This window comes from Carassius auratus, chromosome 44, assembly GCF_003368295.1.
Source record: "Carassius auratus strain Wakin chromosome 44, ASM336829v1, whole genome shotgun sequence".
Classification (NCBI taxonomy): Eukaryota; Metazoa; Chordata; class Actinopteri; order Cypriniformes; family Cyprinidae; genus Carassius; species Carassius auratus.
The window spans coordinates 11727780-11755575 of NC_039286.1; the positions used below are offsets into that span (position 1 = coordinate 11727780).

At 38.5% G+C, this 27796-nt stretch overlaps 3 protein-coding genes across 7 annotated transcripts in view; 1 reads left to right on the forward strand and 2 right to left on the reverse strand.

The window, feature by feature from the left end:
* On the reverse strand, window positions 1-6670 carry LOC113062497 (tRNA-dihydrouridine(47) synthase [NAD(P)(+)]-like). Its single transcript, XM_026232397.1, is given in 16 exon segments — window positions 1-276; window positions 412-540; window positions 689-877; window positions 951-1026; window positions 1099-1195; window positions 2756-2866; window positions 2932-2997; window positions 3110-3226; window positions 4082-4234; window positions 4326-4367; window positions 4464-4547; window positions 4626-4979; window positions 5060-5205; window positions 5208-5302; window positions 5374-5436; window positions 6601-6670. Coding segments are annotated over 15 exon segments (1779 nt in total). The 5' UTR covers window positions 5424-5436; window positions 6601-6670; the 3' UTR covers window positions 1-206.
* Window positions 6671-7523: 853 nt separating this feature from the next.
* LOC113062507 (transcription termination factor 1, mitochondrial-like) lies at window positions 7524-10576 on the reverse strand. Its single transcript, XM_026232410.1, has 2 exons — window positions 10473-10576; window positions 7524-9280 (listed from the first exon to the last, which is right to left on the reverse strand). Exon 2 carries the CDS (start codon window positions 9218-9220, stop codon window positions 8150-8152), a length of 1071 nt encoding a protein of 356 aa, XP_026088195.1. The 5' UTR covers window positions 9221-9280; window positions 10473-10576; the 3' UTR covers window positions 7524-8149.
* Window positions 10577-13091: 2515 nt separating this feature from the next.
* Window positions 13092-27796, forward strand: part of LOC113062489 (A-kinase anchor protein 9) — a 75538-nt gene continuing 60833 nt past the window's right edge. For all 5 annotated transcript variants that reach the window (XM_026232379.1, XM_026232383.1, XM_026232381.1 and 2 more), the window contains exons 1-3: window positions 13092-13362; window positions 20783-20920; window positions 26676-26720. In XM_026232379.1, coding sequence (XP_026088164.1) covers window positions 13312-13362; window positions 20783-20920; window positions 26676-26720 — 234 coding nt within the window. In that variant the 5' untranslated portion in view covers window positions 13092-13311. The remainder of the gene's footprint in view (window positions 13363-20782; window positions 20921-26675; window positions 26721-27796) is intronic.

A 27796-nucleotide genomic window follows, 5' to 3' on the forward strand; every position in this document is an offset into this window, starting at 1 on the left:
TGAGTATCTGACTTTATTCTCTTTATTAACACCATGATTTACAGCTTTATTCTGTTGATCCGTTCTGCGTCACACACACACCTTTAAAACTCAACCTGAATATAAACAGCTTCCACTTACATCATGAAATCCATAAACTAGAGATATAATGAAAAAAAAAAGCATTCTGTTCAATAACCATAGACTTTAACTGCAGCTGGAAGTCGTTAATAAGCGTTTGCTTTGTGTTTGGGCAGAAAACTGAAGTTTTTAGGTACGGGACCCAACAGCATCTCACTGCAAAAAATACAAAGACATGTTTTAATACATTTAACAATATTAGACTAACTGGATCTGTTTGATCCATGTTTTAAGCAGCACATCCAGGATCTTTTTATTGCATGCCTTCTGGTCAGAAAGACTGTAACTGACCTGATGTGGATCCAGTCGTCCACGTGTTGGCTGGCCATCAGAGACTCCATGTAATCTCGGCCCAGGTAGAACGGCGGACGCTCGTTGATCTTCTGCGGGACGCGCTCCAACAGACCCACAGGAATATACCTGAACACCACACAAACACAAACAGTTTCTCTTATTATTGATGTCTTCTGGGTTCTGACGTCATAGTTAGATTTGAACGTCATGAGGGCGAGTAAATGATCACAGAATATCAATTTCAGTGTGGAATAACCCCTATTAAACCCATCACCTGCACAGGAAGGAGAGCCACTCCAACAGGAAGTTGCGTGTCTTCTCGACGCCCTGCGTGTCGGAGCCCCAGTGCTCGAGGCCGTAGTTGGTGAAGTCTCGCAGGATGTCCAGACGCTCTCCGGAGGAAATGTCCCAGTGTCTGTTCTCCTTGATCTCAGTGAAGAGCCACGGCTTGATCAGCGCACCCCTGCAAACAGGAAGTAGTTCATTCAGAGCTGCCACAGGTGATGATGGTGATGGTGATGATGATGCAGACTGACCTGGCCACCATGATCCCAGACACTCCAGTCTCTCTGGCCTTCATTGCGTCTTCATACGACAGGATATCTCCGTTACCTGCAGGAAACAGCTGCACTGTCAAACGTTTGCACTGGAACCTGCATCTTCAGTCTGCGTCAGTGTATTTACCGAACAATGGTACGGGAGCGGCCAGTTTTGAGCAGGTGTCGATGTATTCCCAGTCAGCCGACTTCGTGTAACGCTGTTCGCGTGATCTGCCGTGTAACTGCGGAGAAACAAATGAAGACTCAATGAAGCATTCTGATCACGGCGAGTAAACAATGACTGAATCGTTAAAAGGTCTTAAATCAGAATAAAGTTTTAAATTCATTAAGTAAAAAAAATCGATAGCTTCCTAAATGTTTTTGCCCTGTTTTCCAGTACAATTCTAATTGTGAGACAAACTCACAAGAAAAAAGTCAGAACTGCGAGATGTATACTTAGAATTGAAAAAGTAAGAATTACGAGAGAAAATAAGAATTGCAAGTAAAAAAAATTAATTGTGAGATGAAAATGAATTGCAAGGAGAAATGGGCAACAAACTCCATTGCGAGATGTAAATCAGAATTGCGAGAAAAAATGGGAAATGCGCAACAAACTCCATTGCGAGATGTAAATCAGAATTGTGAGATTAAGTGAGAATTGCGAAAACAAATGGAAAATGCGCAACAAACTCCATTGCGAGATGTAAATCAGAATTGTGAGGAAAAAATGGGAAATGCGCAACAAACTCCATTGCGAGATGTAAATCAGAATTGTGAGGAAAAAATGGGAAATGCGCAACAAACTCCATTGCGAGATGTAAATCAGAATTGTGAGAAAAAATGGGAAATGCGCAACAAACTCCATTGCGAGATGTAAATCAGAATTGTGAGATTAAGTGAGAATTGCGAAAACAAATGGAAAATGCGCAACAAACTCCATTGCGAGATGTAAATCAGAATTGTGAGAAAAAATGGGAAATGCGCAACAAACTCCATTGCGAGATGTAAATCAGAATTGTGAGAAAAAATGGGAAATGCGCAACAAACTCCATTGCAAGATGTAAATCAGAATTGAGAGATTAAGTCAGAATTGCGAGAAAAAAATGGGAAATGCGCAACAAACTCCATTGCGAGATGTAAATCAGAATTGTGAGAATTGCGAGAAAAAATTGGAAATGCGCAACAAACTCCATTGCGAGATGTAAATCAGAATTGTGAGAATTGCGAGAAAAAATTGGAAATGCGCAACAAACTCCATTGCGAGATGTAAATCAGAATTGTGAGAAAAAATGGGAAATGCGCAACAAACTCCATTGCGAGATGTAAATCAGAATTGTGAGGAAAAAAATCAAATTGTGAGTCAGATTTTGCAAGAAAAATTGGTTGTTGTGCAACAAAATCAGAATTGTGAGATGTAAATCAGAATTAGGGAAAAAATGGGAATTGAACAAAATCAGAATTGCGAGAAAAAGGGAATTGTGAGACGTAAATCAGTATTGAGAGAAAAAAATTGAATTGGGCAACAAAACAGAATTGTGAGAAAGTCAGAATTGCGAGAAAAATATTGGATCAGAAATGTTGAGAAGCAAATCAGAAATTGTGAGGAAAAAAAGGGAATTGCGAGATATAAACTCAGAATTGCTTTAAAAAAAAAGGACTGCTTAAGATAAATGTATTTAGATTTAAATTTCTAGACATTTGCACTGAAAAACAAGACAGAAATACTGAGTAAAGCATCAGTTTTTGTAGTTCAGTAAGTTATTTCAGTATTTTTTTAGTAAAATGAATTAAAAGGTTCGTACCGTGACGAGCGACACGCCCCACTTCTTCATCTCAGGGATCAGCTTGTGTGCGATGTTACAGTTCTGCTGGACTCCGGTGCGGATCTTAACCGTGAGAGGAACGTCCAGCACCTGTGAATACGACAGTGAGTGACACGTCCCCCCGAAACACGCTTCAACACCGAGAAAACACTTACAGAGGTCATGCCCCTCACGATCTGCTCAAACTTGCTGGTTCGTGTCATGAGGCCACATCCTCCGCCCTGAAGACACAGAAATCAATTGCCAAAAATCACAAAACACAACCCTTTATAGACTTCAAAGCCCTAAAGGAATCTCAAATAGCAGCTAAATGGCGTGGTGTCAGCAAATCACCTTCTTGTAAACGAGGTCGATGGGGCAGCCCGAGTTTATATCCACAAAATCCACATCGACGTACTGATTGAGCAGCTCGGCACATCGGGTCATCGTGTCCGGAAAACAGCCTTCCAGCTGTGTGAGAATTAACAGATATAATAACTGAGCATGAGTACAAACCTTTTCAGTCTTAAATTACCATCTGGACACGTGTGTATGTGTGGTTTTATTATTTCACAGGAACATGAGGTTCATTAATAGTGATCACGTATCAACACATGGACACAGTTTGGCATTATTTACGAGTCTTGAACGAAAACTGAAATCAGTGTGATTATTAAACTACAAAGGCTGCCATTTAATTAATTAATTAATTGGATTGTAAACCTTCCTGTAATGAGAAAAAATAAAATAAATCAAATCTGGTTGATTCGCATTGTGGGATGGAAGGCAAAAATCCATCAAACAATAAAATATAAATAAATAAAATAATATGGAATTCATTTGTAATGTCACATCCATGCAAATCAATAATGCATTGAAGAAATAAATGAATAAATAATAAAAATTTGAGATGTCACATCTGGTTCATTTGTATGAACGATGCAAATTAATAAATGCATTGAGTAAATAATAAACTAAAATAATAATATACTAAAAAAGTAATTAAAAAAAACATTCATAATAAAATTATAAAATAATTAATGAAAAAAAATTTTTTTTTGCTTTATTTTTAAGTGTAATACTATAATAGCAATATTTATTTTACGTTTATTAAATTTTTTAAAGTAATAATTAGAATAATAATAGCAAATATTATTTTATATCCATATTGATACAGTATATAAATCACAAAACGTTGGCTAAAATTTTCAGCCCTACAAACTGGAACAACTTCTTCAAATCCCATGTTTATAAGACACACCCAGCATTAACTCTTGCACTGTGATGTGTTCCTGCAGTGATGTGAGTCACGACCGGGTCTCGTACCTGAACGCCGAACACATCTTCAGAAGCGTGTCTCTTGAGCAGAGCCCATTCAGACGTCTGACCCTGCAGCAGGTTCGTGCACATGGCCATCTCTCCACACGTGATGTCTGCTCCGAAGCGCTTGCACACGCGCCTGAACGGCAGGTTCCCACACTGCACCACACACACACACACACACACACACACACACGGGATGAGCCGGGTTCTTACAGACCGTGCATGAAGAGTAACACTGAGAGTTTACCGTAGTGAGAGGAGCCAGATACAGCTTGTCTCTGAAGTCCACCTGAGATACACGAGACGCGTCATGTGACAAATACATGTGACATCACAAATCAACAGTGCATCGCTTCAATAAAGTAGTATGTTCTTCCAGACGAACCTGTTTCTTTTCAGACGGGCGCAGCTTGATGATGTCAGCGTCTGTGATCGGCCCCAGCGTCTTCACCGGAGGAACAGCAGCGTCCTGCAATCCAGGAGAATAAACCTTAGCTTTCATCGAATGTCTGATAATCTGAGGTGTGTGTTGTGTTTAGCAGCGAACCGCTGTGTCCGCTCCGGGAGCAGCAGGTTTCTCTCCGCGGCCCACGCTCTTCAGGAACGCCTCGGCTCCGGGGAAGCGCTCCTGCTTCTTCCGCAGGCGTCTCTGCAGGTCTTTGTCCAGGAGGTTGGTGACGGTGTCTGTGGAGCGTCCGCACACATCCTGGTTCCTCAGGTTCTTCAGCTCGGGGCTGGTGTGAGCTTTAGAGAACCTGCAGGTGAGTCCGTACTGACACCAGCCGAAGCTGTTGAACAGGGGACACTGATCGCCCAGATCCTGCGCTTTACTGGACAGGTACTCGCTCACGTCGTGCAGGAAGCGGCATTTATCTCCGTAGAAGCACTTCGTGTCTCGCTCCTGGAGGAGACACACACACATCTGCTTCAGTCACACTCACTCACACTCACACATATCTTTAAACATATACACTGTGTGACCTGGACGATGGAGGGACACAGACGTCTCTCTTCATAGCTCTGAGGTTTGATGTGAGGTCTGGATTTATTCTGTCCTCTCATCTTCTTCTTCTTCTGCTTCTCGTCTTCTTCTCTGTCCAGCTTGACCTTCTTCTTCTCTGGTTCTCCGAGGGTTCCTCCGAGTCTCCGTCTGCTTCATCTCGGCTGGGACGCGGCCGGCCCGACGCCAGAAACTCATGGAACTTGTCTTTAGTGGTGAGGAACCTGGAGAGACGCAGAAACACTCAGAGAAGCTGGGATTGATTATCAATCAAGAGCTGATGTGTGTGACCTACTGCTCTTTAATGAGCGCTGTGCCTCTCTGCTGCTCCACAGCCGACTCCATCCTCAACACACACCTGCACACACACACACACACACACACACACACACACACATGCACTGGTCAAGAAAACAGGGTTCTGTGCAGAAACATCCATCTTCACATATGAACAGTGACCAGTCCATTTACATGTGATGGAGATAACACTGGGGCTTTTAAACTGAGGGACAGTCGAGAGAACAGCTTCAAATATTACATATTTGACTGAAATAAAAATAGGAAAAAAATAACTATTAAAATATATTTAAAATAAAAGGATAAAATATCTTAAGAAATTAAAAAAAATAAAGATAAATGATTAAAATGTGACTGAAATATTTTTTTTTAAATCTATTGAAATACATTAAAAAAAATATATATATATAAAGAAATAATTTACAAAATATATAAAGATAATCAAATGATTAAAATGTGACTAAAATAAAAACAGATTAGAAAATCGACTAAAATATATTTAATATAAAAAGTTAAATTACTAAAAAATAAATAAAGATATAGCTAAATAATTAAAATGCTACTGAAATAAAAATAGAAAACTACTATAATATATTTAAAATAAAAGGTTGAAGATAATTTTCTAAAGAAAATTGTTAAAAATGTATAAATTATTAAAATAATTTTTACATATACTTTAATTTTAATAAAATGAATTAAAAGAAACTGGTAAAAAAAAATATAGATATAAAAGTAAATAAAATATTAAATACAATTATAAAATGAGAAAAAATCTATAATAAATCCAATAGTACAACACTAAGAAAAAATACTAAGATTAACTAAATATTTCCCAGTTAATATAATATGATCTTTATATTATGAGGATCATATTATTTCAGGGTCGGTGGTGTCTCTAAAAGATCAAAACAACCGTTATTACATACATAAAGTTTCATTTCAGGCTCGGATAAGACACTGGTTATGAAATAAAGTTAACTTTATATGTCATTATGATTATAATTGACCTAAAACTGAAAAATCTCAAATTGAAACCTTTAAAGACTAGAGCCTCGAGACTGGTTTGACTGAGATCGACGGGATTAAAGGGGTTACAAGTGTCTGAGAGTCGAAAACAAAGCGCGTATGTGAGGCGCGTGCATGTGTCTGATATAACAGCGGTCATACAGCAGCTCTACGATAGATTCAGACTCATATCTGATCATGTTTATTGATCTTTACCCACCTGCCAGTGAAGACTCGGGCCGCACATGCGATCTGCGGCTGCGCGACGCTCAAACGTGTCCGACCGGAAACACGAACACACCGCGGCGCAGTTCCGCTTCAGCACGACCCGGATCAAACATTGCAGGATTATAAATGAACCAGAAGCACGAAACAGTAAATCCCAGTACTTTCTAAAAGGAGCCTAGTGTCAGTGTAACATATTGTCCCGAACAATAATTTCGATCAAACAATGAAATATATAACAAGTTTATCAGAATGTGCGCGCGCACCGAGAAAGACGCGCATTTGTTATCGGCAGAAGCACGTGAATTCATTAACATCTCTTCTTCTTTGATTAATTGAGATTTTCAGACTTTATTTCCGCAGTTTTTAGCATTTCACAAACAAGTATCAATTAATAGACCCAGTACTAATCATTAATGTAGGCACATTTTAAATTAATAACTCAAAACATCGTTTTTACACATTTATGTATGTTGACACATGGTTCAAACCATCAAACAAACACAACAACAAGCTACAAATACAGGGGTTTTAATGACAATATACAGAGTCTTCTAGTGCATTTTTTCCTGATTCAGCTCATTTATCGTATTTGTTTATTAAGAACTCATTTCTCACAACTATTTGGACAAAAAATAAACATTTAAAGAAAATAAATCATTTTAAATGTACACTGGAATCAGAATTATATTTAATGTTTTTACAGAAGTGACTTCTGTTCATCAACGCTGCATTTATTTAATCAGAAACACAGAAAAATCAGTAATAATTTGAAATAATTACTATGATGTGAAATAAATTTTTTTTATTTTAATATACATTAAAGTGTAATTTATTTCTGTGATGCTCCGCTGTATTTTCAGCATCATTCCTCCAGTCTTCAGTGTCACATGATCTTCAGAAATCATGAAAATATGATGATTTATTATCAGTACTGAAAATGACATTTTTGTGGAAACTGTGATACTTATCTTCAGGATTCTTTGATGAATAAAAAGTTAAAAAGAAGAGCGTTTATTTAAAACATAAATCTTTTCTTACAATATACACAACAGTTCAAATGTTTGGGGTCAGCACATTTATATTCTTTCTTGTTTTTTGAAAGAAATTAAAACTTTGATTCAGTGAGGATGTGTTAAAATGATAAGAAGTGATAGCAAACATTTATATTATTAATAAATATTTATATTTTGATTAAATGCTGTTCTATTTAACTTTTTATTCACCAAAGAATCCTAAAAAAAAAAAATACAGCAGTTTCCAAAAAAAAAAGTGAAATATAAAATAATAAATCAGTATATTATCATGATTTCTAAAAGATCATGTGACACTTTATACTGGAGCAATGGTGATGGAAATTAATCATTGCATCTCAGAAATAAATTATATTTGAAAAGATATTGAAATAGAAACCATTATTTTATATTCTAATAACATTATGCAAGATAACTGTTATTTTTCTGTATTTTTGAACAAATTTTGAAGACACTTTGAAGACACTTCTTTAGGAACATAAATGAATAAATTAAACCCCACCCGTGATGTCACGAGGGCGAGCGCGCGTCCTCGTTCTCGGCCGAGCTCAGTCTCTCCAGTTTAGCGAGGAAGCGCTTCCTGCTGGAGTCGAGCACAGCGATGCCGCTCTTCTGGAAGTCGTATCCGAGTCCGTGCAGGTCGTGCAGACGCTGTCTGATGCAGTCGATGCTGAAGTCCAGGACCTTGGGTTTCTGCACGACCTGCTGCACGTGGATCCCTCCGTCCATCAGACAGTCCAGCTTCTGGTTCAGGCGCTCGGACGAGACGAACAGCACCAGGGAATAGTTGAGGATCATCCTCTTGAGCTCGTCCTCGCCGCAGCCCAGCGAGCGCAGCTTGGTCCGCAGGCTCTCCAGGTTCCTCTTCAGGCTCTCGTGCGAGACGTCCAGGATCTGCGCGCCGTGCGACTGGAACAACGCCAGCGCTTCTGCGTGGCTCAGCCTCAGGGATCCGGAGAGCAGCTCCACGTTGGCTCGGATGCGGCCGGTGCTGCGGATGAAGACGTACAGGTTCCTGGAGATGACGGTTCGGGCGAAGCGCTCGGGGTCCTTCCCGCCGAAGCTCACGCAGACGCTCTTCAGGAACTCCACCATGCTCCGGTTGAGCTCCACGCTGTTGGAGAAGGTCCTCGGCGCGGTGGTCACCAGCCGGTGCAGGTCTCTAGCCGTGATCCCCAGGGTCATCAGGAAGCAGATGTTCTCCTCCAGGTTCTTGTTGTCGCTGGAGCGGAAGAAGGACTCGGGCGAGCGCGAGAGGACGCCCAGCACCTCGGCGTCGCTCCTGAACACGTTCCTCCACAGCCTCCAGCGCTCCTCCAGGTGCTCGCAGGAGCGTGTGATGGAGCGCGGGAAGCGGGAGATGATGCTGGCCACCGTCTCCTGATCCGCTCCTTTGCTCTGCAGGAAGTGCGCCAGGCCTTGTTCGTTGGTCAGGTGTCTCCTCAGGACGCCGGGCTGCCGTCTGCGAGCCGAGGCCAGGTCCACTCCCAGGATGGACAGGTTCTCCAGCAGAGACTCGTTCTCCGGAGGAGGAGCGTGTTTGGAGCTGCAGGCGCGGGGGGGACAGGAAGTGACACACATCTCGTGACGGGCCGCAGGAAGTGCAGGATCTGTCGCTGTAGCATCACTCAGCTCATCTGTCTGATACGAGAAGAAGTTCAGCTCTAATAGTGTCTGGTAAATTGAGTTTAAAATCTGTTCTTGAGATGCTTCTTTGGTTTTTCTTAATGTTTTGAAAATGTTATTTGTATATTTACTTTTTAATATAAACATTAAAATATTTATATGTACTTTTTTATTTAAATATAAACACACACACACACATATATTATATTTTGAAAATGTTATTTTTGTATTTACATTTTTTTCTATCTTAATATAAACTTATATATTATAGTTTTTGTACATTTCATTTTAGTTTCAGTTATTTTAGTACATGAAGTTACACTAAATGAAAAAGAAACATTTTAGTATATTTGATAAACTATTTAGGGTTTTCTTAATATTTTGAATTAAATTTTTATGTTGTTTTTTGTTTTCATTTTAATAAGTAATGTTTATTTTTTGGTAATTTTTATTAGTTTTTTATTAATTTTTTAGTATTTAATTACAGAACACATCATACAATTAAAGTGCTTTACAGAAAAAAATAATATTTTATTTTTATTTCCATAAGCTTCATAACAAATCCAATAAAAAAGTAAAACGTAAGTTACAATAAAATAAGCATAAATTAGTAACACAAAGTTCATGCATCAAGTTAAACTATATATACAGATATTAAATTATTTATTGATTTTTAAATTTAAAAATTTCACAACTTTAATGTAATTGTGAATCAATCAATTCATAATTAATTCTTTCCTATATTCATGATCAAGGCTTTTTTAACACAAACTGTTTTGTATAAAGTGTTATAAAAATAAATTCGACTTAACTACTAAATGAAGCTTATTTTATTAACACAAAGCACTTTTTATTTGATTTAGAGGTGAAATATAACTCGTGTTTTATTCTCACATATTAAGAGGCTTATCTGAGTAATTACATACAAATATCAACCTTTATATCTTTAATGTGTCATCTGTGCATTAAACACAACGCTGACAGAACACTGACATATCAATAATAATAATAAACTTCTGTATGAACATCTGAGGCTGTTTACACAGAGAGGAAAGAGAAAGACTTGAAGTGATACTGCGAAACAGAACATCACTAACACACAGATCTGTCACGTGTTTATACACACAGGCTTTTCGTTTTAACCCTAATTCGTGCACACTGTTCTCTGTCAGTGTGTGTTTATATCAGCGGAGTTATTTTGACCTACCGATGTGAGCACGTGTGCGCCGCTGCTCGGTGTTTCCTGCAGAGACTCGTGTGTGTTCAGTGCGCGTCACAGCGCCGCCTGCCGCTCCGGAGGACACGCTACAACAACACGCCTTTAATACTGCCATCATCAAGGGGCCGTGTGGGGAAATACACTGTCAAATATGAGAATAATTAGGAGATTGATTTATTTAAGAATGTCTATGGATGTGATGTTTACAACTGAAGTTCATCTACAGAAATTAGGACTTTAGGATCTTGCAATCATAAGTTTTTGTCATAATCTTTTTGGTTTATATCTCAAATTATGATTTTTTTTCTCTGAATTCGGAGTTTATTTCTCAAAATCATGACTTTTTTTCTCTGATTTTTGAGTCTATATATTGAAATTATGATTTTTTTCTATAAATTCTGACAAATTCAAATTCAAAAAGTTTTATTTAGTTTCTGACATGGAATAAAAAATTTAACATATCTCATAATTCTGACCTTTTTTTCCAGATTTGTGAGGAAAACAACTGAATTATGAGATTAAATGTTGCTTTTGTTATTTTTTATCCTGTGGCAGAAACCAGCTCCAGAGTTCACACAGCCGTCTCAAACTCATTCAGTTCATTTATATGCGAGTGCATGGAGGCCGAATGCACTGAAGTGCACTGAACTGTGATTTTAATACAATGAGTCCTTCTGCTTGTTCATAGGTTTGCAGGCTGAGAATGCCAGATGTCTGAAACACTTGAGATGGGTCTTGATGAGCCCCTGTCTCATGCATATTTCATACGGCTCCAGATCCCTTCCATTATTGAAACCAGCCTCAGTGAGACGGACACTACAGTTGCTCTTTTCTGATACCACAACTGAAACCTTTAATTAGGACGGACGCTTTCATTCACACAGACTCAGCTCATGCTATAAGAAATCATAAAATGAGATCACACTTAAAATGCAAAATGTTATGAATCAGGAAAACATCCTTCTTGTGAAATCATTCAGAAGCTGTAATCTGATCTTTCATGCAGCAGCACCCATCCATAATCAATAACCAATGCATTCATGAGTTCACACTGAAAGCTGTAAATAAAACATGATTTACAAGAAGATACTATTTCAGTTTTTTTAAATATTATATTTAATTCAGTGTGCTGCCAACTTGCAATTTCTTTGTGATTTTTTTATAAGCAATTTCTGAGTGACAATTAATGAATATTTTAGTATATTTCTCCATGTTTAAAGCTGCAGTTGGTAACTTTTGACGCTCTAGCGGTTAATAAACAGAACTGCTTGCGTCTTGCAGAAGAACATCGTAGCCGGAACTACTTCTCTCTGTTTATGTCTATGAAGAATCACAAAGGTACTGGGTTACTCCGCCGCGGTATCCCCGAAGCAATCTAAAATAGTCCGAATATAAACACTTATTATAGGTGCACCCTAGTGATTCAGGAAAAGCTAAAAACACGGTTTGGAAAATGGATTCATGGTGTACTCGCTTATTATATACATTTTTCTACATTTTGAACACAAACAAAGTTACGGACCGCAGCTCTGATTGGTTATTTTTTACCGGGAGCGATGGAGTTTCTGCAAATGGCAATAGGACACTGGGAGGAGCCAGAGGAGCTTGATTTTTACACAGATTATCTGTCTCATATTCTACTGTCAGGACATAATAACAGGTTTAACAAATATGTAAAAAATATTTTTTTACAAAAGTTCCCTACAGCACCTTTAACAGCTGTTGTTTCAAAATAAACATTTCTGTTTTACATATTTGTTTCATTTTTACAGGGATTTACCCACATTTTAAATTATGCATGTTTCAGGAAAGAAGGGAAAGTCTGTAAACTTTTTTTGCCTGGACATTATCAGTTTTTATACAGAATCTTTTCTTCCACTGTAAAGTTTAGTTCCATGATCAACTGTATGACATGGAGAAGTTTGCTTCTAATATTTCCTCAGACCTGATAAGATCTCATGAGATTCTCTTCTGTCGAGTACATGAGTTAGTTTGGCATCTCAGCAGGTGTTTGAGTTTCTGAACCTGATCTCACATGAATAATTCACAGGACAAGCGTTCAGGCCTCCTGGATCTCTGAAAGTGAAAGATGTCCAGGAGAAGATATGTAGAACTCAAGATCTGTCAAACCATCAGCTGTTCAGCTCCGGCCGGCCGCAGGAATAGATTCATCTCCAGCTGCTAAAGGTAAGGACAATATTTCACATGAATTCACGTTTCAGATGAAGCTGATGTAGGTCAGACAGCTGAGGGAGTGTTTTCAGAACACTTTGGGAAATGTTATTTCAGTAACGTTAATAGAATGTTCATTTAAAGTTATATGATCTTTTTTTTTTTTTTTTTTTTCAGAATGTTTAGGGAACCTTCAAAAGTAACGTTCCTTCCCATTATGTACCCTTATATATATCAAAACATCATGCAGATGTAATGAAGACGTCATATAGATGTCTACATAATCACAGGACGACGAGAGCATACACACATGTTGATTTAACTAATAAATGTAAATATTAATGATTTATATTAATGTTTGGTTTGGAATTGTTTGCACAGCGATGTTTGCAGTGTAGGGCTTTAATGCAGGCGCGCGCGCGCGAGCTCCGTGACGTCACCGCGCCGCGGGTCTCGTGTGTTTACGTGGAGAAACATGGCGGCGACGGTGACAGCAAATCCCGAATAAAACACTGAGGAAACCCCACAGATTTACCGTCCGAGTCGAGGCGGGTGCATATGTCAGCGCTCCGCGTTTAGCGCTAGGCGTGTATGCGTGCGCGTGGCGCTTGTATGACGCGCGTGTGTCCGTGTTTAAACTGCAGGGACCGCGGAGATGATGGAAGACGAGGAGCGACAGAAGAAACTACAGGCCGGCAAAGCCAAGGTGAGATTTACCTCATCTTTACATGTCTGCTGACGTTTAGCCCAGAATATCATACTCACCTGAGATTTACCTCATTGCTGTAGTTTACCCAGAATTTAACGCTTGACTGAGATTTAAACAACTGCTGACATCTGTGACTCACATTTGTCTCGTTTACCTTCATTTGACACAAGGTCTGTCATTTATCTCGGAAAACTACTGACACGTGTGAATTTACTCTCATTTCCCTTCGTATTACCTGAATTGTACCCACTTTGACCTCAGAGAGTTACTGACATCTGTGATTTCACTCATGTTTTACCTCCTTTTTACCTTAGGGAGAAACGGACAACTGTGATTTCACTCATGTTTTACATCCTTTTTACATTTTTTTTTTACCTCACATTTACCTCAGAGACCAACTGACATCTAATTTCACTGTTTTACCACATCTTTACCTCACTTTTACCTCAGAGAGCAGCTGACATCTGTGATTTCACTCGTTTTACCTCCTTTTTGCCTCACTTTTACCTCAGAGAGCAACTGACATCTGTGATTTCACTCACGTTTTACATCCTTTTAACCGTTTTACCTCACTTTTACCTCAGAGAGTAACTAATTTCTGTGATTTCACTCACGTTTGACCTCCTTTTCACATTTTTACCTCACTTTTACCTAAGAGAGTAACTGACATCTGTGATTTCACTCACATTTTACCTCTTTTTTTACCTCACATTTACGTCAGAGTAACTGAGATCTGTGATTTCACTCACGTTTGACCTCCTTTTTACCTTTTAACCTCGGAGAGTAAATGACATCTGTGATTTCACTCCCTTTTGTCTGTGATTTGCCTCATATTTGTCAAATCTTTACCTCAATTTTACACAATCGGTGTCATGTACCTGAGAGAACCACTTAAATTTTTTATGTAACAGACATTTATCCCACATTTACCTCATAAAATAACTGACATCTGTGATTTCACTCAAGTTTGACCTCCTTTTTACCTTTTTTACCTCACATTTACATCCATCAGAAAATAACTGAGATATGAGGGAAAAGTGAGTTAAATCACGTATATTAGTTTTCTTCTGATGTAAAAAGTAGGTAAATATGAGGCAAATGTGAGTTAAATCCACAGATCTGTAATAGAAATTATATAGATCTGTGGTGTTAAGTGTCACATATTGACCTATATTTTACCTCAAAAAATAACTGACATCTGTGATTTAAGTCACATTTACCTCATGTTTACCTCATTGCCGTCATTTACCGCTTTGTAAATAAAATTGGAGAATTACTTCACATTTACCGTAGAGTAAAACTCTCTCTTTATGAGTTTTAGTGTGGCATTTGTTTTGAGTGTTAAAGTTTTTTATGAGGTTTCTGTCATGCAGTGCCTCTCTTGCATATTGATATATGAATATTCTGACTGCTTTTGCAGCTTTTTTAGTCCTGATGAATGTAAGGACAGTCTGAGGTCATGTGGATGGGCTTGTGAGACTGGATCTTCTAGCCATTGCTTCACCGGATCTCTCCCATGCCTCACATTTCTGCACTTGAACAGACCTCTCAAGTTCCTAGGCCCGATTTCCAATGCATGAACTGATCAAATGCATTTCTTAAATGCAATGCAAGTTGGTTTGGATAAAAGCATCTGTAGTGTAGTATGCAAGTTCATCACTGGAGTGTTGCACAGTGCTGTTATGTATGTTTGTACAACACATAAAGGGATTTTTGCCCTTTATGGTGTGGAGGCTTTCAAAAGATCTCGATTTCTAAACCATTTCGGCGTGGTGAAAGACTCAGCGGATGACCCATGACCCCTTCCTCGTGTGTTCAACACCTCCGCATGTCCTGACAGCGACGCTGCGAGTCATGTGCTGGCTCAGATCTACTGTTTGTTTTGCTGCACCGAACGCTTGGTGTTCAGAGCAGCTGTCAGTGCACGCTGTTTTCATGCCAGTGTCATTAGCAAGCGCTTCAGACGCTCTCAGGAACACGACTGGAGAACAGTCCGTGTCTTCTGGCATTGCCAAACGGAAACGCTGCATTAGTGAAGAGGATGCATGATAAGAATCGGTGCATCACGCATCATTGCATGCTAAAAAAAAATGGTATTTCATAGATGGTTGATACAGTGCTTCAGGATGTTATTTCAGTGTCCATCCATTAATTTTTATATATTTTTGTTTAACAGGAAATGCAAGGCTGAGGATGTTACAGCAGTTTTTGCTTGAACCTAAAGTGAATTAATAATAAGTTTAAGGTTGTGAGTTTATCTAGATAGGGCATACCAATGCAACTTAACGGGTAAAAGTTTTGAAATACATAAATGAAGAAGAACGCTAAATATTTCATTCCATGGATAAAAATGTACAGAGTAATCCACTATTTGGTAAAACGGGGTTGAAGTGACTGTTTCCGCCAGAGATTTGGAGCCAAGTTACAGAGAGGAAATGATAATGGTAGGTCCATTAGTAAAATTAGTTGATTTTCAGTGTTTGTAGGGTTACAGGCATGCAGAATTTTCAAAAATAATATTTTTGTCACTTTGACAGGTATGTTCAATGCAGTTGCTTTGAAAGAGGCAAGCAATACAACGCTGTTGTTCAACAGAATAGAGTATGTAAATGCAAAGTGACTCACTATAGGGCTTTTAAAATAAAGCTACTGAAAGAAAAGTTAGTTAAGAACCAACATCTAAAAGGATATTAATACATATTTAATGCTTCTTGAGTTACAAGCATGCAAACTTTGGGGAAAAAACACAAAAAGTGCTTTTTATCCATTTTTGATGCATCACCGTTGTCGTGTAATGTAACAAAGATTGCTAAAGCTAGCAGATATTACTAAAAGAGCTAGCAATCTCTGTGTGGAAATATCATAATGATTCTGTCATCTTTCTGAAGTCGTCTTGGCTCTGAGTTTCTGATAATAAATGTCACTAAACTACAACACAATGCATTACTCACTAAATAGTCATACATGACATTTCATATTTAGGCTTTTATCACTATTCATGTCTGTCTTTCTTCAAATAAATTGCTTTAATAAAAATTGTATCCAAGTGGAATTTGGTTGGTTTGACACCGAATGACCCAGATGCATTCATGCAAACGCGTACTAACTCTAAGCAATTATTGATTTGGATCTGATATGTGTTAAACTATCAGACCTGTTCATTTAGATTAGAACTGAGGCCTCAGACACACTGATACACACCTGAATCCTTGAGCCGTGTGTCCAGTCGCCTGTTTAACTCGAGGTCCGTTTCATTATGTAAAATCAATTGTTCCAACTCAGCGTGCAATGAAAGCGTTTTGTGTCTTCACCAGATCTGAGGATGTTAATTTATGTGTGTGTGTGTGTGTTGTGATTGTAGACTAAAAGCTCTTGTTAACAAGAGGTCAGGCCTTCAGTATTCAGGCGCGCACACAAACCCTTTGTTAATCCCGATCAGTCGTCTGCTGGGATAATTGGCTTGGCCAATAAACACCGTCAGTGTCACTCAAGAGATATTACAATAAAGCTAAAGCGGGCTGCCTAATTAAATACCTCCTACACGCTCAGCCATGGTGATCTTAATTAAAGCGGTGCACGCTCCCCGAATGTTTGCGTGACCTGTTCAGTGATAGTTCGGCATGTGGAGGATGCGCTGGTCATTTGTGTCTTGGGGTTTTATAATAATGTTTATTCTAGAATGATACATTGCCATTTCATTTAGTACAGGATGAACTATTACGATTCAAAATTTGCTTGAAAATCATGAAAATATGATTTACTGCTCAAGAAACATTTCTGATTATTGAACACAGTTGTGCTGCACGATATTTCTGTGGAAACTGTGATGCATTTTGTTTTCGGGATTCACAGACGAATAGAAAGTTTAAAGAACATCTTTTATTTGAAGCAAATGGTGAAATGGTTTTTACAGTCACTTTTAAACTATTTGATGTGTCCTTGATGAATACAAGCATTGTTTCTTTTCCATTATTCTTCTTTTCTTCTTTTGTTCTGGTGCTGTTCAGCTGGCGCGAGGACGGTAAAGCAGAAGTGGGGCGTTCGGCTCTAAAGTAACAGCAGACCTAGATTTGACCGAGTGCAATCGCAGTCTTTTCCAAATAGGCCAAACGGGTGTCAGCAGGGGACGCTCACCTCAGGGAGCTGATTAGATAACCCAGAGATTAATGCCAGGCTTTGTGGGGAAAAACAAATTAAAGTTAATTTCAAGCTGTGCGATTGCTTCTGTTCCAGCTCCTGCTATTGCTTTCTCAGATTTTACTTCAGGACTCATAGAGATGGCCGATACAGTGGTGACTTGCTTTGAACATTTTCTAAAATTGCAGTTGGTCTGAAAAATGGAAGCAGGTCTTCGTTTTTATCTCTGCGTGTTAATGCAATTTTAGTTTTAAATCATGCAAAACTATAGATTTATATATGGCAGCCTGTTTCTGATATAAACTCGTAGTTGTGAGGAAATTGGTCTGATTTGTGAGATATTAACGTGTAATTGCGAGGAAATTAGTCTGATTTGTGAGATATTAACTCGTAATTGCGAGGAAATTAGTCTGATTTGTGAGATATTAACTTGTAATTGCGAGGAAATTAGTCTGATTTGTGAGATATAAACTCGCAATTGCGAGGAAATAAATCTGATTTGTGAGATAAACTTGTAATTGCGAGGAAATTAGTCTGATTTTTTGAGATATACTCGTAATTGCGAGAAAATAAGTCTTATTTGTAAGATATGAACTCGTAATTGCGAGACAATAAGTCTGATTTGTGAGATAAACTCGTAATTGCGAGAAAATAAGTCTTATTTGTGAGATAAACTCGTAATTGCGAGAAAATAAGTCTGATTTGTAAGATATGAACTCGTAATTGCGAGACAATAAGTCTGATTTGTGAGATATAAACTCGTAATTGCGAGGAAATTAGTCTGATTTGTGAGATAAACTCGTAATTGCGAGACAATAAGTCTGATTTGTGAGATATAAACTCGTAATTGCAAGGAAATAGTCTGATTTGTGAGATATAAAAAAAATAAAATAATAATAATACATTTGCGAGGAAAAAGTCAGAATTGTAAGAAAAAAAAGTCCAAATTAGTTTGTTTTGAATTTGTGCTATAAACTCAGCTGTGGGAACAGAGTAATAATGAGTTCTGATGTGTAGTGGAGTAGTGTAAGCATGTTGGAGCATCATGGAGGATCGTGTTTGTCTGAGGCTGGATGTGATTGTTGTTCTCTGGATGTTTTCACAGCTGCTGATCTTGTGAAGGTGTTTTGTTTCTCCGCTGGATCTTTCCCAGGAGTCTCTCTCCTCTCTCCTCATTAGTGTTCATTTAGTGTAATGGACGTATATTAGTGTGAACGCTCTTTTTCTGCTTCTTTACATAAATAATTTAAAAGCGCATGCGGGAGTCCTGCTCCGTCGCCATGGTAACAGCAAAAGAGGCTTTTTTCCCGAATCCGTTGTATTTGGGCTCCGGTGTTAAGAGGTTTCTGGGAAATGTGAAATGAGTTTCTCACTCGTGTTCTTGAGCGTTTGAGCGGGAGTTTCCTGGTGAGATGTCACCGTGATGCTGATGTTCAGCGGTTATAGAGAGGACTATTACAATATATAGAAACTAATTTATAAGTGTGTTGTACGTACATTGATGTTCAACGTATGAGAATTATCTGCCAGACACATTATTATTATATATTCTCTTTATTCTGTCGAGGGATTTAACAGACTGAAATACATATAATGAAATGATTAAATATTTTATATTTAATTTAGCTGCAATAAATAATAAAATAAAAGTACAGTGTCATTTATATTTATTAATGTTGCAATGAATGTTAAATAAAAGTACAATAAATAAAGTATAATCAAGACAATGAAAAGTATTTCAGGTCAATTTTCATGTTTCGTTTTATTTATTTGTAGTCAATTTCATTATGCTTCTGTTTTTTTTTCGCTTGCAACATTGTGACGTATTTTTATGACTGATATTTTAATTTGAATATTGATGTGCTTTATGCAAATTAGCTTTTTGTCTGCTGCAGTTTATTTCATTTAGCAATTCATTCTTAGGCAGATTCATGTGGTATTTCACATCCTTTTCTCTTTTTAAAAAACAGGCCGTAAACTCGTGTAGTTTGGAGTCTGATGGAAATATTGCAGCGTTAGGGTTAAAGTGCTTCTCTTATTCAACAGCTGTGTGTGTGTGTGTGTGTGTGTGTGTGTGTGTGTGAGAGAGAGAGTGTGTGTGTGTGGACAGACAGGTGGCCATTTCTTTCTCTCTCAGCTGCTGGTTCGGTGACGAGTGTGTGTTTGTGTGTGTGTTGTTGAATTAGAGACGCTGTTATTCTGTCAGTTGTTCTGTTCAGCTGTGTGTGGGATGTAACTCTCATTACTCCTGTAATGTGCAGTATTAAAAAAGAAAAGTTTAAATAGAAAAAATATAGGGCGGCACTTGATTTTGAATTGAAGTTGGAGGGTTGAAAAATAAGAAAAGAGGGACTATCAGATGTAGCTCAAACTGTACAGGATGACGCTAGCAACACCAAGGTCATGGGTTTGATTCTCTGTCTAATTTAAATGCAATGTAAGTTGCTTCAGATAAAACCAGCTCAGGTTTTTAAGTTTTGAATCCTTAACCTATTTGGGTTTTCCTGGTTAAAAGGTTTTTATTTTTTATTTTAATAGCTTGCATTCAGTCTTTTTTGCAAACTTGTATGTATCTGATTGATCATATGCATCGCTGATATCCATCACTCCTCAGTTCATGAGCCAAAATTATCCTCAAATAATGCTTTTTCACTCAAAGACTGAGGTGCATGAGCTCAAAACACCAAGCCCTATCCCTAGTGAATAACAAATATACTAAAATGTATTTGACATCCATTTATTTCATGCAAAGCATACCTTTATATATCTTGCGTTTAAAGTCTGTACGTTTTAGTCCGATTCAAATAACATTAACTAACATTGACAAGAAAAAGAAATCCTCTCCGGGTCAAAAATAAAAGGGTTAACCCTGGGGTTTAACGCACACTTCCAGGTCAGTAAGTCTAATCCAGAGCTGCTCTGGTTCTTAACACACTTTGGTGTTGGACGGCAAACCCTGCTCAAGATCTCTAGAGCTCGTGTTGCTTCCTGAAGATGATTTATGGTTCAGATGAAGGCTAAACTGATAGATGTGAGCGTGTGCGGGTGCATATTGATGAAGCAGATGTCTGTGTTGATGGGCGTCTGTGCTGTAATCCTGTGAAGCGCAGGAAGGTGACTGTGTAGATCAACAATCAGACATGATTCGGCTCAGCTTCACCAGGCTCTGCCACTTCACCGTGGGTTTGAACGCATTTTTCATCACATTCCCAGACTATGGTTTGTCTCTGTGCTGGTGTTATCACTCATGTGTGTGTGTGTTTGTGTCTGGTGTCTTCAGCTGGCCGAGTACCGGCAGAGGAAAGCTCAGTCCGATGGCCAGAAGAAGCAGAAGAAGAAGAAGAAGAAGACGCTGGAATCAGACGCGGAGGAGCAGAGAGCAGACAGCGTCTCACACGAGCAGACCGACACCATCGAGGTTTGTGTGTCACTTCCTGTTCATCCTTCTCTTGTACAGACCACACTTCATAACTCTCAACGAGTGGCAGGAAAAATTAATCTTTTTATTTGTAAGTTAAATGTAGCCTAAAAACAGAAGCGTATTTAATAATCAGGCACTTGATCGTATGTGATTAATAATTAACACCCCAGTGATAGTACACAAACACGCTTTATACGGGATGTATTTATTCTAATTCAAATGGTTGGAAATAAAAACAATTAAAGATTAGTAACACGTTAATCATGCTAGCAACATGCTAGTAGCATGCTAATCAGGTAAACAACATGTTAATCCTGCTAGAAACATGTTAGTAACATTTTAATCATGTTAATAAAAAGCTTCTGACATGCTAGTGACTTGCTAATCATGGTGGCAACATGCTAGTTTCTTGTTAGCGACATGCTAGTGATTTGCGATTCATGCTAGCAGCGTGCTAGTTAATTTGCTAATCATGGTAGAAACATGCTAGTCACTTGTTAGTCATGCTAGCAAAACAGGCTAGTTATTTGCTAATCATGCTAGCAACATGCTAGTTTCTTGCTAATCGTGCTAACAACATGCCAGCATTATGCTAGTAACAATTTAATCATGCTAGAAAAATCCTAGCGACATGTTAGTAACTTGTTAATCATGGTAGAAACATGTTAGCAACATGCTAGTTGTTTTGCGAATCATGGTAGCAACATGCTAGTTTCTTAACAACATTTTAGTGACATGCTAGTTATTTTGTTAGTCATGCTAGCAACAGGCTAGTTATTTGTTAATCATGCTAACAACATGCTAATCATGCCAGCAATGTGTTAGTAACATTTTAATCATGCTATAAAAATGCTAGCGACATGCTAGTAACTTGCTAATCATGGTAGAAACCTGCTAGTCATACTAGCAACGTGATAGGAACATGCTAGTTTCTTGCTAATCAGACATAGCAACGTTGCTAGCAACATGCTAATCATGCCAGTAATATGCTAGTAACAGGCCAATCATGTTAAAAAACAAGCTAATCATGTTAGAAACATGTTATCAACATCTATCTAATCTATCAAATTTTTGAAACCTTCAGGTTTTGGTCTTAAATTCACCTTCATAAAACCTGCAGAAACCACGTTTTCCTAACTATCCAGATATTTCTGTTTCTTCTAGAGTTCTCAGACTCCCTCATTTTGTTGAAAACATGCTTAAAATGTCCCTTTTCTGGAATTTAGGACCATATGTAAAACTGAGCTGTGGTGTTTCTGTCTGATACGCCTGATTTGAGATCGCAGCACTGTTCATGATTATGTTTTCTGTTTATGAGTATAACAACATTAATCTGGTCCCAGTGCTCTGTTGACATGAGCTGAGCTCTGTAAGGTATTTATAAAGGTGTGTGTGTAAAGCAGTGTCTGATCTGAGCGAGCGCTGTGTTGTTTCTGAATGCGTGTCTTGGGTTGGTTGTGTAGATGTTTCTGCAGCTGTTGTTGTGGATTAACTGCTATAACTAGTTTTTAAAGGTGAAGTGTGTAATTTCTGCAGCATTAGCAGCTCTGAAGGGAATTGCAGAATAATGACTCTAATAATGCATAGCCTCTGTGTTTGTTTGAAGATAGTGATGGATCTTTCAATACCTCTCTCAGCTCAGTGATATTTTAGTATAAATTAGATATTATTTTAGTTTTATTGATATTTTGAGTTAGGGTTAGGTAAAATGTTTTATTTGGATCTAGCCTAGCTGAAATAAGATGTTACCATTTATTTTATTTCAAATAACCCTTTTTTTTGGTTTCAGTTAACTATAATAGTTCTGATTAGTGATTTGTTAGATTGAATAATAAATCATGCCTTTGACATTTGTTCAGTTGTGAGTCTTGTTGAAAATGTACTCTGTGTAGATGAGTTTGTGTTTTCATCAGATTTGGAGAATGTAGCATTGCATTAGTCTCTCAGCAATGATGTTTTTATCAGCTGTTTGGACCCATTCTGACGGCACCCATTCACTGCAGAGCATTCAATGATGAGACACTGATGCAATGCTGCATTCTCCAAACCTGGTGAAGAAAAGTAACCTGTCTTGATCTTGTATGGCCTGAAGGTTAGAGCATTATTAACAGATTTAAAGATCACCCTCTCTATATAGACACATACTATACATTTAAACAGAGCGTAGAATATTGATCTTCCCAGCTCTTTTGCCTCTTGATAAATGTATGTGGATGATTTTAAAGCCCAGCAGGTTTGTGGTGTGTTTGCAGTCATAGATGAGTGTGAAATTAGTGGTTGCCCAGGCAACAGACAACTGCGTTTGAAATGGTTAATCAGCCTGAGAGTGTGTCAGTGTGTTTGTGTGCATGAGTGAGTGTGCGGGTGAATGAGTGTGAGAGTGAGTGTGTGAGTGAGTGTAAATGAGTGAGTGTGCGGGTGAATGAGTGTGAGAGTGAGTGTGTGTAAAAGTGTGAGTGAGTGTAAATGAGTGAGTGTGCGGGTGAATGAGTGTGAGAGTGAGTGTGTTTAAAAGTGTGAGTGAGTGTAAATGAGTGAGTGTGTGAGTGTGAGGGTGAATGAGTGTGAGAGTAAGTGTGTGTAAAAGTGTGAGTGTAAATGAGTGAGTGAATGAGTGTGAGAGTGAGTGTGTGTAAAAGTGTGAGTGAGTGTAAATGAGTGAGTGTGCGGGTGAATGAGTGTGAGAGTGAGTGTGTTTAAAAGTGTGAGTGAGTGTAAATGAGTGAGTGTGTGAGTGTGAGGGTGAATGAGTGTGAGAGTGAGTGTGTGTAAAAGTGTGAGTGAGTGTAAATGAGTGAGTGTGTGAGTGTGAGGGTGAATGAGTTTGAGAGTGAGTGTGTTAAAAAAAGTGTGAGTGAGTGTAAATGAGTGAGTGTGTGAGTGTGAGGGTGAATGAGTGTGAGAGTAAGTGTGTGTAAAAGTGTGAGTGAGTGTAAATGAGTGAGTGAATGAATGTGAGAGTGAGTGTGTGTAAAAGTGTGAGTGAGTGTAAATGAGTGAGTGTGCGGGTGAATGAGTGTGAGAGTGAGTGTGTTTAAAAGTGTGAGTGAGTGTAAATGAGTGAGTGTGTGAGTGTGAGGGTGAATGAGTGTGAGAGTGAGTGTGTGTAAAAGTGTGAGTGAGTGTAAATGAGTGAGTGTGTGAGTGTGAGGGTGAATGAGTGTGAGAGTGAGTGTGTGTAAAAGTGTGAGTGAGTGAGTGTGAGGGTGAATGAGTGTGAGAGTGAGTGTGTGTAAAAGTGTGAGTGAGTGTAAATGAGTGAGTGTGTGAGTGTGAGGGTGAATGAGTGTGAGAGTGAGTGTGTGTAAAAGTGTGAGTGAGTGTAAATGAGTGAGTGTGAGGGTGAATGAGTGTGAGAGTGAGTGTGTGTAAAAGTGTGAGTGAGTGAGTGTGAGGGTGAATGAGTGTGAGAGTGAGTGTGTGTAAAAGTGTGAGTGAGTGTAAATGAGTGAGTGTGTGAGTGTGCGGGTGAATGAGTGTGAGAGTGAGTGTGTGTAAAAGTGTGAGTGAGTGTAAATGAGTGAGTGTGTGAGTGTGAGGGTGAATGAGTGTGAGAGTGTGTGTAAAAGTGTGAGTGAGTGTAAATGATTGAGTGTGTGAGTGTGCAGGTGAATGAGTGTGAGAGTGAGTGTGTGTAAAAGTGTGAGTGTATGTAAATGAGTGAGTGTGCGGGTGAATGAGTGTGAGAGTGAGTGTGTGTAAAAGTGTGAGTGAGTGTAAATGAGTGAGTGTGCGGGTGAATGAGTGTGAGAGTGAGTGTGTGTAAAAGTGTGAGTGAGTGTAAATGAGTGAGTGTGTGAGTGTGCGGGTGAATGAGTGTGAGAGTGAGTGTGTGTAAAAGTGTGAGTGAGTGTAAATGAGTGAGTGTGTGAGTGTGCGGGTGAATGAGTGTGAGAGTGAGTGTGTGTAAAAGTGTGAGTGAGTGTAAATGAGTGAGTGTGTGAGTGTGAGGGTGAATGAGTGTGAGAGTGAGTGTGTGTAAAAGTGTGAGTGAGTGTAAATGATTGAGTGTGTGAGTGTGCAGGTGAATGGGTGTGAGAGTGAGTGTGTGTAAAAGTGTGAGTGTGTGTAAATGAGTGAGTGTGCGGGTGAATGAGTGTGAGAGTGAGTGTGTTTAAAAGTGTGAGTGAGTGTAAATGAGTGAGTGTGTGAGTGTGAGGGTGAATGAGTGTGAGAGTGAGTGTGTGTAAAAGTGTGAGTGAGTGTAAATGAGTGAGTGTGTGAGTGTGCGGGTGAATGAGTGTGAGAGTGAGTGTGTGTGTAAAAGTGTGAGTGTGTGTAAATGAATGAGTGTGTGAGTGTGCAGGTGAATGAGTGTGAGAGTGAGTGTGTGTAAAAGTGTGTGAGTGTGCGTAAATGAGTGAGTGTGTGAGTGTGAGGGTGAATGAGTGTGAGAGTGAGTGTGTGTAAAAGTGTGAGTGAGTAAATGAGTGAGTGGTGTGAGTGTGCGGGTGAATGAGTGTGAGAGTGAGTGTGTGTAAAAGTGTGAGTGAGTGTAAATGAGTGAGTGTGTGAGTGTGAGGGTGAATGAGTGTGAGAGTGAGTGTGTGTAAAAGTGTGAGTGTGTGTAAATGAGTGAGTGTGTGAGTGTGCAGGTGAATGAGTGTGAGATTGAGTGTGTGTAAAAGTGTGAGTGAGTGTAAATGAGTGAGTGTGTGAGTGTGTGTAAATGAGTGAGTGTGCGGGTGAATGAGTGTGTGTAAAAGTGTGAGTGAGTGTAAATGGCTGAGTGCATGACTGAGAGTGAGTGAGTGTAAATGTGAGTACACGTGTCTGAGTGTGAGTTAGTGAGTATATGCCCATGAGTATGTCTGTGCTTGTGAGTGTGAGTGTGTGTCTGTGTGCACGTGAGTGAGTGATTGAGTGTATGCTTGAGTGTGTGTGCATGTGAGTGAGTATGTCTGTGCTTGTGAGTAAGTGAGCGACAGAGCGAGTGAGTGTGTGTGTGTGTGTGTGTGTGTGTGTGTGTGATGTTTTGTCTGTCCCTGCAGCAGATTAGCAGTGCTGGAGTGATCCTGCTCAATTCTCTCAGTGTGTCCGTGTGCTTTATCAACAGAGGTTTCTTCACCTCTCCCTGTGAGCTCATGCTCCATCTCAACCGTCTCTGAGAGTCTCCTCTGTCTCTGACTCTGTCTCTGACTCTGTCTCTGAAGTGTGGTCTGCAGGTGATACACATTCGGCAAAGTTTCTAATGCTCCTCTAACATCCTCCCGCAGCTGTTGCCGTGGAAACAACACTTGTGACTGTGCTGAAATCTGTCAGATCTCACACTCTTGTTCTTGAGTGTATACGTGTGTCTCATTCCTGACCTACCACAGTAACTACTAAACATCAGTGTAACTTAAACGTCAAGTCTCAATTGGTTACGTATTGCTTGTATTATTAATAAAAAAATATTTTTCATTCATATTAGCACACCTCATCCATTTATCAATACAAAAGCTATTTATTCATTTTGATTAAGCTCGTTATTATTGTGTTTGTGTGTCTGCGTCTCAGATCTGGATGTAGGTCAGACGTTCATGCATCTGTGTAATTAGCCGTGATCCGCACAAAGGCCGTCCTGCTTTTATATCTGAAGTGTGGAGACAGATCACTCTCTTTCTCTCTTCTTTGCACTTATTTCATTTTGCTTCTTTTTTTTAAAATCATTTCGGTCTTGATGAGTGACCCACTAACATCGAGGGCTCAGGAAGTGGAACAATGTAGAAATTAATTGCGCATGTGACCTCATTATGTTTTCTTTTCCCAGCCCGAGAGTGAGGTCTCAACGACAGCCGAAGACTGTTCATCTGAGGTAAGATCCATGAGACATTCAAGATATTTATTTATCTATTTATTCAAGCACATTTTCTCCTCCAAATATCAAGAAAAAGGCTATTTATTTATTTAATAATTAAGCACATTTCTCCTCCGGTTATAAAAGAATCGTTTATTTATTTATCTATTTATTTAACTATTTATTCATTTATTTAAATTAAGCATATTTCTCCTCCGATTATCAAAACAAAAGTATTTATTTATTTATTTATTTATTTAAATTAAGCACATTTTCTCCTCCAGGTATTAATAGAGAAACTATTTATTTATTTACATTCATTAAGCATATTCTCCCTTCAAATATAAATGCAAAAAACATTTATTTGTATATTTAATAATGGATTTATTTTCCATTAAGTTTAATAAATACATAATTTTCATGAAGCACATTTTCTCCTCCAGTTCTCAAAACAAAAACTATATGTGTGTTTATTTATTGATTTATTTAAGCACATTTTCTCTTCTGATAATCTATATTATCGGAAAAGGCTATTTATGTGTTTATTTATTCTAATAATGACATATTTATTGTATTTGTATTTTAATATTAATTGCATTTGTTTGTATTGAATTTAATTGTAAAAATGTCAAATTAGTGACGAGTTGAAAAGCGATCGATTAGACGTCTGTGTTTTATGAAGCGAGGGTTTATGTGTTCGTTCTCAGGCCAGAGTTTGGTTTTGTTAATGACTCGGGGGACGAGACTGTGCTCGTGAGCGCTTTATGATGCAGCACAAAAGAGAAATGCAGAAACCTTCACCGCTTGGTCCTCTCCAGCTCTCATGCTCAACGCACCATGTGACCTGCTGGTTGCTAGGCAGCCAAATCGTACAAAAGCTGCCTGAAATTTGATCAGAGATCGACTGAAAGATGTTACTCTCAAACAAGAAGTTTTTGTGCTTTATTAAAAAAGAAAATTATAATTTTCCTAGCTGCATTTTCTCCTTCAATTACCAAATAAAACAATAACAATTATCTATCATCAAGCACATTTTCCTTTTTCAATTCATAATACAAAAACTATTTATTTATTTATTTACTTTTCCTTAAGCA